This window comes from Rhodofomes roseus (genome assembly GCF_022264815.1).
Source record: "Rhodofomes roseus strain CIRM-BRFM 1785 chromosome Unknown C8Q71scaffold_3, whole genome shotgun sequence".
NCBI lineage: Eukaryota > Fungi > Basidiomycota > Agaricomycetes > Polyporales > Fomitopsidaceae > Rhodofomes > Rhodofomes roseus.
The window spans coordinates 1,393,138-1,411,316 of record NW_025952959.1 but is presented as its reverse complement, the minus strand read 5'-3'; the positions used below and the strand labels follow the sequence as shown (position 1 = coordinate 1,411,316).

At 56.6% G+C, this 18,179-nt stretch overlaps 7 protein-coding genes across 7 annotated transcripts; 4 read left to right on the top strand and 3 right to left on the bottom strand.

Annotated features, from left to right (window-relative positions):
• The first annotated feature begins 57 nt into the window (after nt 1–57).
• C8Q71DRAFT_739006 (uncharacterized protein) lies at nt 58–1,473 on the top strand. The gene is made up of 5 exons (XM_047922690.1): nt 58–332; nt 393–490; nt 553–645; nt 698–799; nt 853–1,473. Exons 1-5 carry the CDS (start codon nt 172–174, stop codon nt 1,194–1,196), a joined length of 798 nt encoding a protein of 265 aa, XP_047783131.1. The 5' UTR covers nt 58–171; the 3' UTR covers nt 1,197–1,473.
• A 493-nt stretch (nt 1,474–1,966) lies between these two features.
• On the bottom strand, nt 1,967–2,925 carry C8Q71DRAFT_350488 (RlpA-like double-psi beta-barrel-protein domain-containing protein-containing protein). The gene is made up of 4 exons (XM_047917995.1): nt 2,574–2,925; nt 2,406–2,516; nt 2,263–2,350; nt 1,967–2,210 (listed from the first exon to the last, which is right to left on the bottom strand). Exons 1-4 carry the CDS (start codon nt 2,691–2,693, stop codon nt 2,113–2,115), a joined length of 417 nt encoding a protein of 138 aa, XP_047783130.1. The 5' UTR covers nt 2,694–2,925; the 3' UTR covers nt 1,967–2,112.
• A 1,692-nt stretch (nt 2,926–4,617) lies between these two features.
• C8Q71DRAFT_738992 (uncharacterized protein) lies at nt 4,618–8,079 on the top strand. Its single transcript, XM_047922689.1, has 22 exons — nt 4,618–4,741; nt 4,798–4,933; nt 4,987–5,043; nt 5,100–5,263; nt 5,314–5,521; nt 5,572–5,583; nt 5,640–5,684; nt 5,736–5,815; nt 5,869–5,947; nt 6,004–6,010; nt 6,067–6,296; nt 6,346–6,448; nt 6,503–6,585; nt 6,662–6,755; nt 6,837–6,913; nt 6,965–7,045; nt 7,095–7,197; nt 7,261–7,380; nt 7,431–7,616; nt 7,678–7,800; nt 7,861–7,904; nt 7,956–8,079. The coding sequence occupies exons 2-22, from the start codon at nt 4,898–4,900 to the stop codon at nt 7,971–7,973; spliced, it is 1,950 nt and encodes a 649-aa protein (XP_047783129.1). The 5' UTR covers nt 4,618–4,741; nt 4,798–4,897; the 3' UTR covers nt 7,974–8,079.
• Nucleotides 8,080–9,689: 1,610 nt separating this feature from the next.
• Nucleotides 9,690–10,980, top strand: C8Q71DRAFT_794661 (ribonuclease H-like domain-containing protein; the record flags this gene model as incomplete). The annotated part of the gene is made up of 5 exons (XM_047925554.1): nt 9,690–9,782; nt 9,839–10,032; nt 10,091–10,252; nt 10,313–10,490; nt 10,561–10,980. The coding sequence occupies 5 exons, from the start codon at nt 9,690–9,692 to the stop codon at nt 10,978–10,980; spliced, it is 1,047 nt and encodes a 348-aa protein (XP_047783128.1).
• A 487-nt stretch (nt 10,981–11,467) lies between these two features.
• On the bottom strand, nt 11,468–12,243 carry C8Q71DRAFT_349786 (uncharacterized protein). Its single transcript, XM_047917992.1, has one exon. It carries the CDS (start codon nt 12,068–12,070, stop codon nt 11,552–11,554), a length of 519 nt encoding a protein of 172 aa, XP_047783127.1. The 5' UTR covers nt 12,071–12,243; the 3' UTR covers nt 11,468–11,551.
• A 3,504-nt stretch (nt 12,244–15,747) lies between these two features.
• On the bottom strand, nt 15,748–16,444 carry C8Q71DRAFT_350161 (uncharacterized protein). Its single transcript, XM_047917994.1, has 3 exons — nt 16,158–16,444; nt 15,891–16,105; nt 15,748–15,834 (listed from the first exon to the last, which is right to left on the bottom strand). The coding sequence occupies exons 1-2, from the start codon at nt 16,302–16,304 to the stop codon at nt 16,004–16,006; spliced, it is 249 nt and encodes an 82-aa protein (XP_047783126.1). The 5' UTR covers nt 16,305–16,444; the 3' UTR covers nt 15,748–15,834; nt 15,891–16,003.
• Nucleotides 16,445–16,560: 116 nt separating this feature from the next.
• On the top strand, nt 16,561–18,175 carry C8Q71DRAFT_854182 (NADH dehydrogenase; the record flags this gene model as incomplete). The annotated part of the gene is made up of 9 exons (XM_047927015.1): nt 16,561–16,620; nt 16,681–16,834; nt 16,893–16,987; nt 17,046–17,137; nt 17,187–17,431; nt 17,518–17,573; nt 17,648–17,991; nt 18,057–18,105; nt 18,164–18,175. 9 exons carry the CDS (start codon nt 16,561–16,563, stop codon nt 18,173–18,175), a joined length of 1,107 nt encoding a protein of 368 aa, XP_047783125.1.
• Between the last annotated feature and the right edge of the window lie 4 nt (nt 18,176–18,179).

Sequence of the window (18,179 nt, the reverse complement as noted above, 5' to 3'; positions counted from 1 at the left end):
CTCTACACGTGGTTATCAAAGAAGGAGGTGGCCAGATTTGGACAGCAGTCTTAGCCGAGTGATTGAAGAGGGCCGGCAGCGGTGCGACGTGCGCGAGGCTCTGCTCAGCTCTTCCCAGCCCGCACCTGCACCGCGACGGCCCCGCTGTCCTGCCTGTCGCCGCTGCCCGTCATGCTCGCGGCAATGATCTACGCGCTGTTCTTCTTGCTCGCCGCCGTCCACGCTGTTCCCCTGAGACGCGACGTGCACGAACGCGACGTGATCAGCCCGCCGATTACGAGTCCTGATGCCAGCACGGTGTGGAATGTAGGCGAGACGGTGACAGTGACTTGGTACGTAGCTCAGACTGATATCTGGTCGTGGACGCTGTTACTTAGCTTTGCCGCTCGAAGGAACCTGTCCGCTCTGCCACCGGACGTCAATGTCACCGGAGCCATAGGGAAGGTGGTGCTGGGTTACAGCACTTGGGACAGTGAGAATCTGATGATTGGTGAGTACGCATGGCTCTGGAAGGAAAGTAATATAAACAGTGTGCTAACTCTGAGGAAACAGATAGTCCGCTGGCGCAGAGCTTCTTGCTCAGCGCCGGCCAGGTTTCATTCACGGTGCCTTCTGTACCTACACGCACCAACTACATCGTGGATCGTGAGTATTGTTACAGTCGTGACGCTATCTGTCCTCATGCATTCCGGTCAAGTGTTCGGTGATTCCGGAAACATCAGCCCGAACTTCACTATTATTGGCACCTCGGACTCTTCAAGCGCTACTTCGACAGCGGCCACATCTACTTCCGTAGCCGGTATGTTCATACCTTTCTATTCATGGTCTTCGTTACAGACCCTACCGCCATAGTGTCTGAAACGACCTCCGAGTCTGTTTCTGTGATTGTCACGACTGAACTGTCGACGGCAGTGACTACCATGCCGTCCAACACCGGCACTGCGTCATCCGCGTACACGCCGTCTACTGCTGCGAGCGTGGAAACCTCTGCATCCGGATTCCCCGCATCTTCTGCGGCTTCCGTGCCTACTGCATCCGCGGCGTCCTCGGTCGCAGCTCCTACGTCCTCCTCAAGCTCGATCTCCGCCGCGAGCGATAACAGTGACACCAGTGGAGCGATGTCGCTCATGGGCTCAAGCTTCTTCCATCCCTCGCTCGCAGCCGTCATCGCGACCCTGTCCTTCATCATGCTGTGATGAGGCTAGGCTACGCTGATGGTTCGACCCCGATGCCGAACCCGAGGAAGACATGTATATGCTCATGATGTAGGGGGAGTTATGACAGAGAAGTGGTTATGAATCTACGATACGCCTTAGTTTTGAATAGTCGATGTCCGTCTGAGATACCCTCGGACTACATGCGTCTGCGTCATGTTGACTGGCTGAACGCTGCTCGTCTGTAGTTATGCTTGCGTTCCATGTACTGTAACACTTTACGATTCTTACGTCGATATGTTTGTTCTTCGCTTTCAAATCTGGCCATTTAGGGGGCAGCGACTGAGTGACTGCACTGACTGAGTGGGTGAACACACTCAAGCCCGAGCTGCTTCTTGGATGATGGACAGCAAGGTGTGTCCAGAGTTCCTGGCAACGTCGGCAACGTCGATGCATATGTACTCACCAGAAGTAAATGACGCAACACCTGTGGCCTCGTACAAGCCATCCTCAATGATGCATGGCCCAGGCTTCTCAGGGATTCTCTCGCGCAGTGAGGTATTTGACTTCTCTATATTCTATATCGCATTTCTGCATCTACAGCAATTTTTTCCTATCTGCTACAGAGCCCCGCATATAGGGGGAGAGGTGACGAGGGTAGAGTGAACACCGCTACACAAGGAATATGCTACAATCGCATCCCAAGCGTCGATGCAGCGAGACTCCACGTCGTCCGCGCCAACGAAGGGCTTTTGTCTAGTGGAATAGATAAACGACGCCGAACCGAGCCGGCGAGGTGCGTCGCGTCCCCCAGGGAGCGACGAACGTATTAACACAACACACCGGAAGACCGTAAGGAATGGCAGAGCGAATGAGCGGCGTCTATGTCGTGGTGGGTGGGTCAGGCAGGCGGAGGCCGACGCGGGGGTAGCGTCAGCTGGTGAGCGGGCTGGGCCGCTTAGGGCTGCCAGCCCTTGTTCATGAAGTGCCAGGAGAGGGAGAGAACACCCTCCCCGAGGTCGGCACCGAGCGCCTCGAAGAGCGAAGGGCTCAAGTCTGTAGAAGACGGTGAGCGTCTGATGAGCGAGACGGAACGAAATGCACGTACCAATGGCAGTCGCGTCGCATCCCATGCACTCGTCGCGAGTCTTGCCGTAGGCGACGTCGCCGGTGGCAGTGTTCTCGATGCGCATCCACTGTTAAAGGGAGTCAGCCGGGAGATCACGCGTGTGCAAGTGACAGAAGACTGACCTGGTTGCAGTTACCACCGTTGTTGTAGATCTCGTGAGAGATGGCCACGATGTGGTCGGTGTCGACGTCGTTGTACCCGCAGGCGCCAAGACCAACTTCGTACCAGGTGCCCTATGAGACGAGCGTGTCAATTGCAAGGTAGAACGACGGTAGAAATGCGAGACTTACCCGACCAGAGTGCGTGATACGCTTTTCGAGGGTCGCAGTCTCGTTGGTCGCGACAGGCGAACCAGAGACGGAGGCGAGGATGGCGCAGAGCGCAGTGGCGAGGACGGCGAAGCGAGACATTATGACCGGTAAGGAGGTAGTGTGAACTTAATGAAGGACGTCGCACAAGTGCGAATGACGAGAGATGCCAAAGAGGATGAGACGAGCGGGCGGGTTGGAGGGCCATCCCCCCGCATCGCTGGCCTTTTATGCGCGGACGCTCTCCTCCCCCACATGCTTGCGAGCCAAAAATTCTAAAAGTCTGTCGAGCCCAGACCGGTGCGGCGAGCGCACGGTGGGTTTGCCACCCCAAACCGGAGTAACATGGAGGTACCTTCAATCCGGGGTGCTCGTCTTCGAATCGACAGAACGATTGCCCGAACGAGCAGGCACCGACGGCTTTCCGGTGTTAATGGCCCTGAACACCCGTGAGTCGCTGGGCGTCCTCGCCCGGTCATTTCGTGTAAGTGTTCAAGCCGGCCGACGTTTCAATAAGCCGGGCGCAGGTAATTGAGGGTCCAAGATCGCTCAGCCAATCGGCGGGCATGGATGTGGCGGCGGCCCCGCCACATCCATTATGTAATCAATATGCTGGCCAATACGAAACCCACTGGGATAGGAGGAAAAATTGAGGAACCCTTGGCAGTAAATATGAAAACTCTCAGCGTACTCAGAAATTAAGTCAGGCATGGAGGGGACTTAGGACAGGATTGCGTCAAGGGAGCTGGCGCGGTCGATGGCCCCGTCCAACGCCTTCGAACATGATGCCACATTCCAAGTTTCAAGTCTGTGGTAACGCTTCTCCTCGTCAACGGCGGAGGTTGTTGAATGCTAAAACGGATCAAGCGATCTCATGGCAGTGTAAACTTCTCCTCGATCGAGGGTGGGGACAAACGTACGCACCGTCGGACCCGGCGCAGTGTGGTAAACATGCGCACGTGAAGAGTCGCCGAGGAAAGGGCAGCTATTGCCGCAATGACCTGCCCGGGCCGGGCATATGCCCTTGATGTCATTGCGCTAAGAAAATCGCGACAATGAGCAGCGAGAGGCCGAGCACAGGAACATCCAGGGCCACAGCTGCAAAAACGCCTCCGTCCTCCACAGGACGGTCTCGACCCGGTCAGGTACCGGCTTGCAGATGGCACTGGCGCGCTTTGTGCCGCCGACCTGCTTGGGCTTGGATTGTTGAAGGAATCAGGGCCTCGGAGGCCCTGCAGAGTGGACTCCGACCAGCTGGGGATGCTTCATTCGATCGTATAATGGACGGCTGGCGCTGGTTACTTCACTTAAGATGGAGAACTCGCGTTGTGTTTGTCACTAGAGCGAGAGGAGTCAGACGATCTCGCGCTTGGGTGGTGAATGGAGAAGAAAGACGATGCAAATGCAATGGAAGCAATACTCACAGGTCTGTCACCCAGTCGAGCGTACCCATCTGAAAACAAGATATTCCACACCGTCCAGAACTCTTTGATACAGGACTTGATGATACACTGCAATGGAATCATTACAGCCGACTCAGTATTAGGTAGCACACCGATGTGTTCGGACTTGCGGACCAAGTTGCAGCAACAACTAGATCTTTCCGCAACAGTGAATGACTGAGATTGCAACAAGCAGGACAACGATGCTCAACGGACCTCGCGCCGCCGACATCCGAAAGCACCAATAATGATTCATGATTCCGGGGCCGAGATGCAGCTGCCAGCCTGAGTGAGAGGGAGAACGCACTGCAGCTGCCAGCCACTGCGGCGCGCGCAGGTCCTAAGTACTAGTGCCGCCATGAAGCTTGCCGCGAGTGACGGGACCAGTCTTTCTTCATTCGACATTCTGCCCATGAACAAGATTCCTCTGCCAACGCATTCACGGGGTCGGATTGGGCGAGGTTCAGGACAGGTTCAAGACAACTTGCTGAGTTGCGCGTCGCGTCGCGTCGGACGCACAGTGAGACGCCCAAGATCCCGATACAAGATTACGACGCCGAGGTGGCACTGCCGCCGCTGCCACCGGAGGACACACTGGTCGTTCGCACTGCCAGTCGTTGCCCGTTCACAACGGCCGCGTTGTTCTGTTCATCTCTGTTGATCAGGATCCGTCTCGCCTGACATTATCATCAAAAAGCTCTGCTACAAGTTGGTCCGAGATCTTGCTCGTATAACGCTGTGGTGTTGACGCATCTATGTACTAGTTCGAGGCGGTATCAGACCTTGACAAGCGGTGCGGTTCAAGTGTAATCATCCAGCGACACCTATCAGGACACGGTACTCTGCGAATCTCATAGTTCAGTCATGAGCAGTGGTCAAACTTACGGGAAAGAACTGCCGGTACAGCCGTGGTCAGTCAAGAAGACAGAGCTAGATAGCTAACGCCCGCCCAGGATCAGGTGGACCGATTGGTCGCTCTGACCGATGTCCAACTTGAGCTACTTGCCGATGTATGTCTAGAGCTCCTTGTGTTTTGTGTTGAGCACGAGTCCTTATCAATATACAGGTACGTGAGATGCACAAGGAACGTGCCGCTCTTGAGCGTGAATATGCAACGAAGCTTCAAGCCCTCGCTCGCAAGGCTGCGGACAAGAAGAGCAAGAAGGATGCTGCTCTTGTGGTTGGCGCTGAGCCGACCAAGGCTTGGGGAGATGACGCGCTGCAGCGAAGGTGAACAACTTCGCTTGTCTGCATGAAACGGTCTGACACGATGCATATAGCACTCTCCACAACGCTTATGCACAGCTGATCTCGTCCATGATGGATACTGCGCAAGCGCATATCAGCCTTGCGGACTCACTCAACGCCCAAGTCATAGAGGCTCTGAAAGTGACAGAGAAGCGGCAGGAAGAAGCTAAGAAGAAACAGGAGCAACACTTCGCCAAACTCCTGTCCGAGAGGGATCGTGTGTATGGCGATCGAAACAAGGTATGCAGCATTCGTTCAGCAGGAGCAGACATTAACACTCGCGCATACAGAGCAAGCAGAAGGTCATTCCGTTGTTTAAGGATACACCTCACCGCTTGTTTGCTCATGTGGTATCCAGTACGATGACGAATGTGCTGAGGTGGAGAGCTACCGCCAGAAGCAGGTGTGCTGGATTTTCGGCATGCTCGTGTGGTACGTTTAACGACGTCTGAAGGGACGCGCCGATGATCGGCATGCCGAACGTGCCGCAAAACAGTTCGAATCTCAACAAGTCGACATGCAGAACAACAAGAAGTGAGGAACTCTCGCTTGTTCATAACAGCGGTGATTAACAGTTGACGAATCAGTGTGTACCTCATCTCGATCGCGACATCCAACAAAATCAAGGATAGATTCTACGACGAGGATCTACCCAGCCTCGAGGATGTAAGTCGTACAACCGATTGTCTGTCACGACCGACTGACACATGCCGCGAATCAAGCAATTCCGTAAGTATCTACTCGTCCGTCGGTTTGTCCGATTTCCTGAAATCTGCATGGGCCAGAAACCTTACAGGCGCAGCTGCTCGAGAGATTTGTCGTCATCATGGTACAAGCACAACTACTGCAGAAGGGACATCTGGATACTCTGCGCACACACATAGAAGGGGTGGAGGGTAGGTTGGCGGCCGTTAACCCTCAGGCTGATCAAGAGCTCTTCATCGAGCATAACATTCGTCCGTTCACAAAGCCTGGAGATTGGGTCTTTGAGCCATGTGCTGTTCACTACGATACCGTGAGTCTATCGATATGGTACAAGGAATATAATGACGATCATTCGGTAGGGAGACATGGTCGTCGAGCCTGCACCTAAAGTATACCTGCAGAACAGACTGGCGAAGTGCAGGAGCAAGCTAGACGAGCTGCGACCAGTCATCAATACCAAACGTGAGTCAAGCTGTGCGTTCTCTTTCTCTGGCCCTGACGGTGTTTCTGGAACAGGAAAGGAGATGGAGTCATTCGCTAGAATGATGGCTAACAACGTGGGGATCGACAAGGCTGCGAACCGAGAAGAAGCCACAGATGTCAGTGTTTTCTTGGACACGCGGTTCAATGCGAAGAATCGCCTGCATTTTGACGTCATTACTAATTGGCATGCAGAGCTACCTTGAAGCACATCACCAGCTCACGTTCTATCTGTCATCAGAGTACATGCTACTCGCAGAAATGGATGTCATATCAGAGGCACTGAGCGGTACGTGATCCTTTCGAGAACATTCTACGGAACCCCTGTCTATTTCCCCTTACCCGTATTAACTCACCCCCCTGCCGATAGGTGATGAGGGCGAACAGAAACCGCACACGTTCAAGAGTACGTCCTTCTCCATACCAACACAGTGCGCATACTGCAAGGTGCGCGAGACGGCGACGAAACGAATGCAAATTCGTTAACAGTCGCCGCAGTCTTCTATTTGGGGTCTGAGTAAACAAGGAAAGACGTGCAAGGCATGCGGTATCTCGGTCCATGCGAAGTGCGAGTTGAAGGTCTGTTCGCTCGTTCACATGCTGCTTTCTGCCTCATCGCGTCGGCTAGGTCCCTGCTGATTGTCCGGGGTCTCGAGGCGTTGCGCGCTCTGCCTCTAGCGCCGGGTCTACCATGTCACGCTCGTCTACGATATCGAAGAGCAGCAGTCAAAGTCAGTCAATAGTCAAACAAGGTTATCGGTTACTACGTGTCAAGTCTGATTTTGATTGTTCAGGTGCAACCCCATCTCCGTCTTCCTTCGCGCCCAGAGACTCGGTTATCCATGAGGCACTTCCGAGCGCGCAGGTCTTCTACGATTTCACACCCACCTCTCCCTTCGAGCTTGCTGTGACAGGTTGGTTCGGGGAACTCGGCACATGGAGTAACGTTAACATGCTTGCGCAGCCGGAAGTAACGTTCAAGTTCTGGAGGAAGACGACGGGTCCGGCTGGGTGAAGGTTGCTGACGAATTCGGGGGCAAAGGGCTTGTCCCAGCGTCGTACGTACAAGTGGTCGAGGCGGCGAGCTCAGCGCCACGGCCTCCACCAGTGCCTTCTGCAACTACTCGCCCGCGGGGCGGAGGCCAATTCGGTACGTTTCTCCTCCACATCCTGCGTAGGTCGGTTGATGACGCGGTCGCATGCGGTCGCAGTGCGGGGCGTCTACGCGTACCAAGCGCAAGGCCCGGACGAGCTGAACGTACAGGAGGGCGCTCTGATCGAGCTAACCGGGGGTCCGAGAGGAGGCATGAACTACGCAGACGGCTGGTGGGAGGGTATGTTGCCGTCATCTGATAACTTTCGTGGGTCAGGCTAACGTGCGGTTTTGCCTCTAGGCGTGGACTCCACCGGGAGCAAAGGTATCTTCCCAAGTAACTACGTAAGTCTCACTCTTCTGTCTGGGCGTCCCCTGCTCACTCACCACTATCAGGTTGAACTCGCCCAATGAGACGATTGCTCCTCCGTATGGTAGCTGTCGACCTAGACTTCGGTTCGCTAGGTGTATAATAAATGAACGAATCGAATGCAACGGGCGGTCCGTTGTATGTCCCATATATCCCACAATGAGCGAATACTTCTTCCGAGAGCATGGCATGTGCTATGCGTGGTCTTCGGCTACGTCTTCCTTTGTGGTTATCAAGGTCCGGCGGTTGTACATGCTTACAATTATGACTCGCAGTCAATTGCAAGGCTAGGCGCACGCAAAAAATCCAAATTCGAGCGTACTTTCGCATACCTCAATGATCCAAGTGGAGTCACGTCTCATAAATTTCCAACGATTGCAGTGAATGACACATGATGTTTTGCGAACCAAATGACAATGGCTAAGATTGGTGACTTGACAAATCAGATGTGGAACGAAGGTTTAGATGTCTAGGCTGTCATGGCGCCGCGCCGCGCGGACAATTGTGGACGACATCGCACACCCACAAATGTGGTGCCGACAAGAGTCCTCAGGGTCTTGGAACTGGTCATCGCTGCGCTGATACGACACCGACTCAGATGAAGAACCGCGGCTGTGAACCCCTAGGAGGTATGCCAACCACGACGGCACCCGCAACCGCTCGTTCCACGCATGAACGGGCTCGCAAAGAAGGTTCGCTATGCCGCTGCAGAGCATCCGTCATCGATGTGATGGGTGCGGTAAAATTTCGCTCACCGGCGTGCGCTTCGTTGGAGGTATAAAACCTCGCTCCTGTGGGATATGCCATTAGCTACTACCTTGCCCCCCACCGGTCATCCGCGGCTGGACCCACGCTGGCTCTTCAGAGCCGAACCGGTCGTGCCTTGGAGTGAGTACAGCGGTCAGTACTGTATAAGTCTGCTCAGCTAGCTTACCCAACCCTATGTCCAGAGATAGACATAGACCCTATTTATACCGTGGCAAGCGAGCTCGTCTGTCGACCCTGGCAGGTTCACAGCAGTACCACGCAGCAGTAGTACCGCAGCGCTGCTCGCAACGATTCACTGATGCTGCGACATCTACGCTAGGGAGGTCAGCATGTCTGGTGCTTCGGTTCCTCATGGATTGTCGTCTGCAGTCGTACACCACATATAGCGTGTTCATTGAGACTTATGCCGAGTCCGGACAAGCCGAGGATTGTGCTATTTGTGATGGATGACTGCGACGACTATCCTGAGGAGCTGGGGCATAGATTTCCATTGAAGCTGCGATTTTTTTGTCACATTAAACTCACTACGGTATGACTTGACAGCAAAGGCCACCGCAACTTGAAGGACCCCACGCGTACTAGTGTCGTAGACAACTGTTTGGATGACTAGCGGCGCAGCAAATGACGTAGAATAATTAGTTGAAGGGTGTCAATGAGATGAATGGTTGGCTTGAAATGTGCTGCCAATTTCGAAAATCCAGAAGGGTGCGTACATGAGATGCGCACCCACTGAACTTGAATATCCACCGAGTAGAGAGACAAGCGCCCGGCGTTTCGGAGAGAGGGTTGCCTTTTGGGGAGCCGGGGAGGAGCATCCTAAGCGCCAAGAGCGGTGGCGCCGGCCAAACGATCGACAACATGCGGTACGCGTCTCGACTCTCGACTCTCGCAGCCACTCCTCCACCGAAAAGACCACTCGACTCGCGACCTCTCCGCTAGTCAATCTCTTTCTCATTTATCCTCAGCAAACACCACGACGCTACTGCTGAAGGATGTCTCGAATACGAGAAGTCTGGGCGCCCAATCTCGAGCAAGAGATGAATAACATCCGCGACCTCATTGACAAGTATCCCTACGTCGCAATGGTCCATGCCCATCTCCTTGCCCTCGCAGAGCATCCTAGTGCTCATGATACTTACAGGACACTGAGTTCCCTGGTGTCGTCGCGCGGCCAATCGGATCCTTCAAGACGTCGTCCGACTACCACTACCAGACCATGCGGTGTAACGTCGACCTACTGAAGATCATCCAGGTCGGGCTCACGTTGGCGGACGAGGATGGGAGCTACCCGCAGGACGTCTCCACATGGCAGTTCAACTTCCACTTCAGCGTGAAGTGAGGATACCCCTCTCTTGGTGGTTCTGTCCCCGCGAGATGCTTACGTAACGTGCAGCGACGACATGTATGCTCCTGAGTCGATTGAGCTGCTGCAGAAGTCTGGGATTGACCTTCAACGACACGAGGAAATGGGTATCGAGCCCAACGACTTCGCCGAGCTGATGATCACGTCGGGGCTTGTGCTTACGCCAGAAACGAAGTGGATATCGTTCCATAGGTACGTTTCCTGTGCTCGGGTCCCCCACATGATCAATATATTCACGTACGCCCCACCTAGCGGCTACGATTTTGGCTACTTCGTGAAGCTCCTTACTGCCGAATCATTACCTACGACAGAAGAAATGTTCTTCGATGTCCTACGGACATGGTTCCCAACGATATACGACATCAAGTTCGTTATGCGAGCATGTAAGGTGTTGAAGGGCGGTCTACAAGACGTCGCAGACGACCTCGGGGTGAGCAGCCCATTCTTGCATGATGTGTCCTCCCCTTCCTGGACGTCTGACCAACCCAACCGTCGTGCAGGTCATGCGAATAGGACCTTCACATCAAGCAGGGTCCGATTCGCTCCTCACCGCCTCCACCTTCTTCAAGATGCGCGAACTCTACTTCAACGACTACATCGACGACGCAGAGTACAACCACAAGCTCTACGGGCTCGGCCAGACCTTCATCGCGAACGGCATCGGCGAGCCCATGCGCGGGACCGCAGCGACGATCGCCGAGCGCGAGGACCGCACCGGCGCGTCGCGCGAGCACAACCAGACGCCCGGCCCCGGTCAGAACCACAGCGTTGCCGCCGTCGCGATGGGCCTTGGCGGCTCGATGAGCACCCCGGCGTTGGCATCGTCACTGGCCGCGCCTTTGCCACCAGGGACACCGTACGGCGCCATGGGCGCAAATGGGCCGTATATGCGGACGGCGATCGGTGTGGGTGGGAGGTAGGATAGTTGAAGGAGTCAGTCAACGGTTATTTGTGGATGCATGGACTGTTTCCTAGCTGTTGTAGTTTATTGAGTATTGTGTTCGTTCCTCCTTTCGGGACTCGCTGCGGCGTCTGAGCACGGGGAATCCCCTCGGGAGCCAACGAGGTAAGCTCGGATTGCGCGCTGGCCGACAATGCCACTTGCGAGCGCGGTGGATGTCCCGTCCGGTGGCCAAAGGCGTGCGTTAGCTGACCGTTGTGCGAGGCGTCCTGGGCGACATGGAAGCGTCTGTCCTGGCTCCGACCGCCATGCGCCTTGCGCCCATTTCGCCACACGCGTGGGCGGTCCAACGCAGACCAGCCTGCTGCCGTTCCGGAGCATGCCGCTGTCAGCGTACATGGTCGCGCTCTCTCCGCAATGAGGCCTTCTGCCAGGTTCCGCTGACGGGGATACGGCCAATAAGCTGCTTTGGCAAAACACCGTCTTGAACTTTGATGCATGGCTGCGAGGCCGCCGGCCAATTCTACAGAAAGCATTCAGGTCAACGTAATTCATTCAAGCTGATAGGAAGGACTAGCGTTCGGCCGCCATCATAGATTAGTCGAGCCTAAGAATTCATGGCTTGTGAGTACCGTACTGCCCCGTTTCCTATTCAGTGCGGCAATAACTCCTCGGCCCATCGCAGATCGCAGGCAGCGGGTCAAGTAGGAGGAGGAAGGTCCGGCTGCGAAGCCCGGGACCCGCTCCGGAAGCTGGACCAGCGTTCGTACATAGATTCCCAGACTAGCAGCCCTGGATAGGCAGCGGACTTCCTGCGACACCCGGGTCGCATTGTTTCGGCATGTTCTGGGTCCGCGAGGGCCTGGTGTCTTTGACGCTGTTCTGGGGACCATCATGGGAGCGGGGCTCTTTTGACGTTGGGCATGGATCTTTCGGCAGGTAGCTGTGCAGGCGAATCGATCAGCAGGCAGGTAACTTACGGATGGACGGTCGTAGAAATTCGCCAGCGGAAAGTACATCGATCCAGGACGTCTGCGACCTAGCCTGAAGTTACTGCCTCGACGTTCCGCCAGAGCAGCTGGCATCAGGAGGAGTCGAGAAGGCCGCATTCGTCATCTTCGGCCGCTTCTCGCAGCAAAGCGGTGGGAATGGCCGCACGCCAGCGGCATGGAGCAGAGTCAGAGGGCATGCGTACGTACGCCGTCGACTCAGGGTTCGCGCCGCTCGCTAGCCGCACCCAAGAACCAAGGATGTCCTGTTTCAACGTGGCGGCGTGAGGTTTGATCGGATGAGAGAGGGGCCTGACGTACTGCGCGGGATACTCAGCCGTTAATGAGGAGAGGCGTTTCTGGTGGCTTGGGTGCGATTCAGGGGGTGGCGTATGGGGGTGAACGCTGTGGTCTGGCTCGTGGATCTCGGGATGTACTACTCAGTAGCCGGATTTGGGTGGCGTCAATTTGGAAGAAGTCGATACACGGCGTGGATCAATGGGGTACGTTGCATCGCCAGTGGTATGAACATGAGAACCGGTGCAATGAACAGATTGATTGAATGCACCCGGAGATCTGGTGGAAGGTTCAGCTATGGGACCAGGGTGGATCAGCGGAAGCGAACGCATTTTAGACTCGAGAAGACACGCAGGCTGCTTTCATGAGCAGTGTGCATTTCTGGGGATCCAGGTTCGCTGATTGGCCTTGTATGGATGCGTTTCGATATCATGCTGCCGGCACGACGATACGGTATTTGTACATCGTCGGACGGAAGAGTTTGATGCGGAGGCCAGGAAATGCCATTCACCGCCGACGGGGTCTGGGAGCATCCTATGTGATCGCATGTCAGAGTGTGCCACTTGCTACGCAGAAAGGGTGGATGAACGGAAGTAAACCCCGGGTCTGGCGGTAGTACAGCGGCGTGCAGTGTGGGCGCCGCGACAAATCCTGTGAGAGAGATGTCGAGGATGTATTAATGCACCGGTCTGGGGAAGCGGAGGACTGAGAAGGGAGCTGCGCTGGGAGCCCGAGTCCTGGCATGGCAGATCCACAGGCAGGGTGGCGGACGGGCGCCTGGGATCGCGGTCGTGCTTCTCGCCCGGTTCAGCCACCGCGGGGAAGTACGTGTGGGTGGCTGGAGCCGTGTTTCAAGGAGCAGACGGGAGCACGAGCATGGTGCGCGTTGGGAGTGCACATCAGGGCTGAATGCGAGCGATGAGGACAGAAGCCGGGGCAGGAGGAGATGAGCGGGGCTGAGCCTTGGCTGAGCCACGCCTGGTCGGATCGCAGCCCGATCGACAGAGTTCGCTGCTGCCGACTGATTCTGGCCGTGAAGGAAAACTTCAAAAGCCGGCGACGCTCGCCTCGTCTCCCTCGACCATCACCAGCGCGAGGGGGCGTCGAAGTTGCTGGCAGCGGATGAAGACAGTGCACCACCAGTCACGACGGTGAGGACAATGGACACGCAGTATGTCGGCGCGGGCCTCGTGTATCACCACACGTCGCCCTTCTTCGACCACAACTCTCGCCCCTTCCCCGTCGTCCACAACGCCCACCACCCATCCATGGCCTGGCAGCCCCAGCAGGTCCACACGTCCCCGCCCAACAGCTCCGCATCCACCAGCTCGTCGCTCTCCAACACCTCGCTGTACTCCTCCGTGAGCCATTCAGACGAGAGCGTCAACTACCCGACCACCTCGACGCCCCTCTCGCACCCACGGACCGGCAACGTCTACGCATCGCCCCCCATCGACTCGGGCGCATCAAACCATGGGCCCTCCTTCGACTCGCCGCAGATCGAGAGCAGCATTGGGCCGAGTCGCGTCCTCACCCGCCGCCGGGCGCATACGACGGCTCAAGCGCCGCCGCGCTCGTACACCGTTCGTACCTCTCGTCCACTACGCTGCCATCGTATTGATATCTGTTCTCATTCCAGCGGCGCACGCACTCTCTGGCCTTCGCTGGCCAGCAGGGCCTTCGCGAGCCTTCGCCCCTCCAACACCCTCCACCGCCGCCTTATGCGAGTGTGAGCTCGGAGATAGAGACTGCACTCGGTGTATCCCCATATCCGTACGCATATTACCAGGCTCGTGCAACGTCCAGCTCCGTATCCTCCAATCCCCGCTCCGCGTCGCCTGCCAACAGCGTCGTATCCCTCGCGTCCTCCAGGACGTCCTACTCTTCTTCGTACTCTGCCTCGGGCTCCAATCTCCAACAGCACCATTCGCCGCAGGAGCCGCGCCAGCCCAAGCACCGCAAGCAGCGGCTTTGGAGCACCGACCGCAAGAAGATCTGCATATGCCACCGGGACAATCCGGGCATGAAGCAGGAGGAGATCGCTGCCCGCTTCGGTGTCGAACGCAGCACCGTGAGCAAGATCCTCAAGGAGAAAGACCGCTGGTTGAACGTTAAAGACGATGAGAAGCTGCAGGTCGCGAAGTGGCGGTGAGTCGTCGCACATGTCTCGTACATACTCGCGCGATCTGACACGATCGCCCAGCCCGAGCAAGTTCCCTCAGATCGAGGGGAACATGCGCATGTGGCTCGAGAAGATGGAACCGACAGGCATGGTGTTCACCGACGCGATCATCCGCACGAGGGCACGAGAGATCTCGACCATGATGGGAATCGGCGAGGACAGGTTCAAGGCGAGCTCGGGTTGGGTGGAGAACTTCAAGGCGCGGCATGGCATCAAGAAGGGCAAATACACGGGCGAGGGCACGACAGACGAGAAGGCGCGCGCGATGGGGTACGGTTACCTGCCCACGGCTGACCCGCCTAACATCGTCCCTCCGTCGAAAGACGCTTCACAACCTGCGTGGCATCTGGCGGAGCCGGAATACGTGCAGCCTGAGCCTGCGCCTATGACCGTCCCCGACCCGGTTGCAATCTTGGTGCCGTCCGAGGACGGGCTGACGCAGCAGGAGGTCTACGTCGTGCCCAAGGTGAACGTCGCGAAGGAGCCGACGAAGGTGGAGACCCTGGAAGACGCGGAGCGCATGGCCAGCGCGCTGCGGGAGTATGCGAAGACCCACCAGCACATCATATCTCCTGCGCACGAAGAGGTCCTCCGCGAGATCATCGTGAACATCGTCCGCTATTCCAGCGACGAGCAGTGACCGGCGATTATCCGGCTTCGTCTGCTTGCCATATGCTCCGCCTTTCGTTCTCTGCTCGGCGCCTCGTTGCCTTACGCCTCTCGATCCCGATTCCCGGCCTTCGACTCTCAACTTTCAACCTTCGACCTTCAACGTTCGTATCGTATCGTATTGCTGCCTGCGAATGCAACCCGCGCCGCAGGTTCAGCCTCTCCGGTGAGGTATGTATGACAAAAGCGCGTCCGCGCATTTCTCCTTATGTGACCATCACTTTTTCTCTGGTTTCTCTGGTCTCGTGCATCATGGACCCATCCATCATCCATGCAATCTCCCACTTTCCCTTCCCTCCCATCCAACGAACTCGCAATTGCCTTCATACATACGCACATCGTCGTTCACGCACATCACGTCATGCATCGCATTTCTCATCGTCTCATCGCTCTCCACGCCAACAATTCGCAGCATGTACTCCACGTCTGTCTGTCTGTGTCTCATATAGTGTCAGGGTTCCTGAGTGTTTCGATTTTGTCTCATTTCTTTGCACTGGGCAGTTCGTTTCCGTAACATACAATGCATCCTCACCCCCATCCTCCGTCCAATCGTCATTGTAGCATCATAAAAGCAAGCAATACATCGTATTTTTAGGCCGTAGGCAGCGTGCGATGTGGGTCCTGGTGTGATTGTGCTGCTGTCTCTGGGCCGGCCGGACGTGCCATAATATCAGGTCGAGAATAGGCCACGAGATCTACCCTCGATGCACTTCTCCCGACGGGCGTGATATGTGTCCTACATCACAAGGATAAGTAATGAGAAGTAGGATTGGCGGCATGAAAGAGCCTCACACTATGAAGTCATGAAGACGTTATGACTTCTTCCCTTTAGCCTCCTTCTCCTTCGCGGCGTTGCTACCCCGGACAATAATTCATGTATAACTCATATCACAGCGACAAAGAACTCACCCCTCCATCGCAACGTTCTTCATAATAGTGAGCTTGCCGGACGAGGCGGCTGAGGCGACCTGCCGCTCGATGCTCCGGTTGATCTTCGCACTCAATTGCTACGCAATATTGTCAGCGCATAAAAATCGGACAGGATGTAGGCGACAGTACCTGGTGCATGGCTGCATGCCTGACTGCGTCCTTGTTCTTGGGTGCGACGTACCGCTTGCCCTTCTTCGTCTGGGCAGCAGCCTTCGCGGCCTGACGGGAGCCGGACGCCTTTTGCTTCTGCAAGCCTTTCACTTGTCCTTGAACCATTGCAGTTGTATAATATACAGATTACGACGTGTGTAAGGTCGATGGTCCACAGAGAGAGATCTGAGAAATAGGGAGCACACGGTCGAAGATCGAAGAGTAAGACAACACAAGCGCCCACTCCTTCCCAATCGAGCGAAAATGCATGCAGCCGGGAAAAGCCGGTCGGTTCATCGGCGTCACGCACGGCGGCGAGGACGAGTGTCAGTCCGTTGCTCACCGTCCCCAATCTCACCGTCCCCACCGTCCGCCAGCGAGGATGTTGGCCACATCGACGGGCTGCGTGCCCCTACGGCGCGCGGTCGCTCAGCAAAGAAAGGTGCGCCTACCGATGATCTGGGACGGGCGCGACGTTGACGGTGACGATGCGGGATTGTAGAACTTGCAGAGGGCGTACCACGACCTCGTCAACTTGCCGAAGAAGGGCCCTGTGGTTTCATATGGCCCACCTGGGCGGAGCGCGACGACGGGCCATGTCGCTACTGTTTTTGGGAGCACAGGGTTCTTGGGGAGGTACACTGTCGCGAAGCTTGGTACGTCGTACGCACTCAAGGAACGTAGGGTAAATGCTGACATGACATGGGCACACAGCGAAGGCTGGTACGCAGGTGGTCATTCCGTACCGTGAGGAGGACGAGAAGCGGCATTTGAAGCCCATGGGTGATCTCGGCCAAATCGTCATGATGGTACGTCTACGTACGGCGCAAGCTATAGTATGCTCAACGCTAACCTGTCCCTCATCAGGAATGGGACCTGCGGAATGAGGACCAGATTGAGGAGTGTCTGAGACATTCCGACATCGTCTACAACCTCGTCGGCCGAGAATACCCAACCAAGTGCGTTCCCGCCACCTACGCCGCCCTCGCCCCGCTGACGCCCTCCTAGGAACTTCAGCTACGACGCGGTGCACGTCCAGGGCGCAGAGCGCATCGCCAAGATCGCGGCGAAGGTCGGGGTCCCGCGGCTCGTGCATGTCTCGCACCTGAACGCGTCGCACGACTCGCCGTCCGAGTTCTACAAGTCCAAGGCGCGCGGGGACGACCTCGTGCGCGAGGCGTTCCCCGACGCGACGATCGTGCGCCCCGCGATCATGTTCGGCTACGAAGACAGGCTCCTGAACAACATGGCTCGTGCGTCCGCCAAATCCACGCGTCCCCGTTGGCTCGCGCTTGTCGACGCGACGTCTGACCGCTAACCTTCTCCCTCTTCTCTCCAGTCTGGCCGATCTGGTGGAAGCTCAACGATATGGCGACGAAGATCCGCCCCGTGCATGTGAGCCGCGCCCGGCATCCAAGCAGTCAATCGTCTACTCACTCACAGCGCCGTCTTCGTTCTCGTCTTCGCAGGTCTTCGACGTCGCACAGGCGCTCGCCAAACTCATCTCCGTGCCCTCGCTCCCGGGCGTACTGAACCTGCCCGGGCCGTCGCAGCTCACGTACGAGTACCTGCTGGCGCTCGTCTCGAGCGTGACATACAACCCGCCGTCGCGCGCGCCCATGGTGCCCAAGGCTGCCGCGCTCGCGCTCGCCAAGGTCGCGCAGGCGGTGTGGTGGCCCGCGCTGAGCCCGGACGAGGTCGTGCGCCGGTACATCGACGACGTCGACGTACCCGGCGACTGGGATAAGGTCGGCGTCGTCCCGGATGAGGTCGAGCAGCATGCGATTTCGTACCTCCGGCGGTACCGCTCGGCGTGCGTGCCATTCTCTCTGGGTGATGTTGTGGGAGTCATGCTGATGCTTCGTGACTGACCTGCAGGGAGAACTTCACCCGGCCCGTTGTCTTCCCTTCCTCCCGGGATGCCGAGGTGAGTCGCGTCTCGTCGTTCTGTGGCGCACTGTGTGATTCATGGTGGTTCTGCGCAGTATGGGTATTAATGGG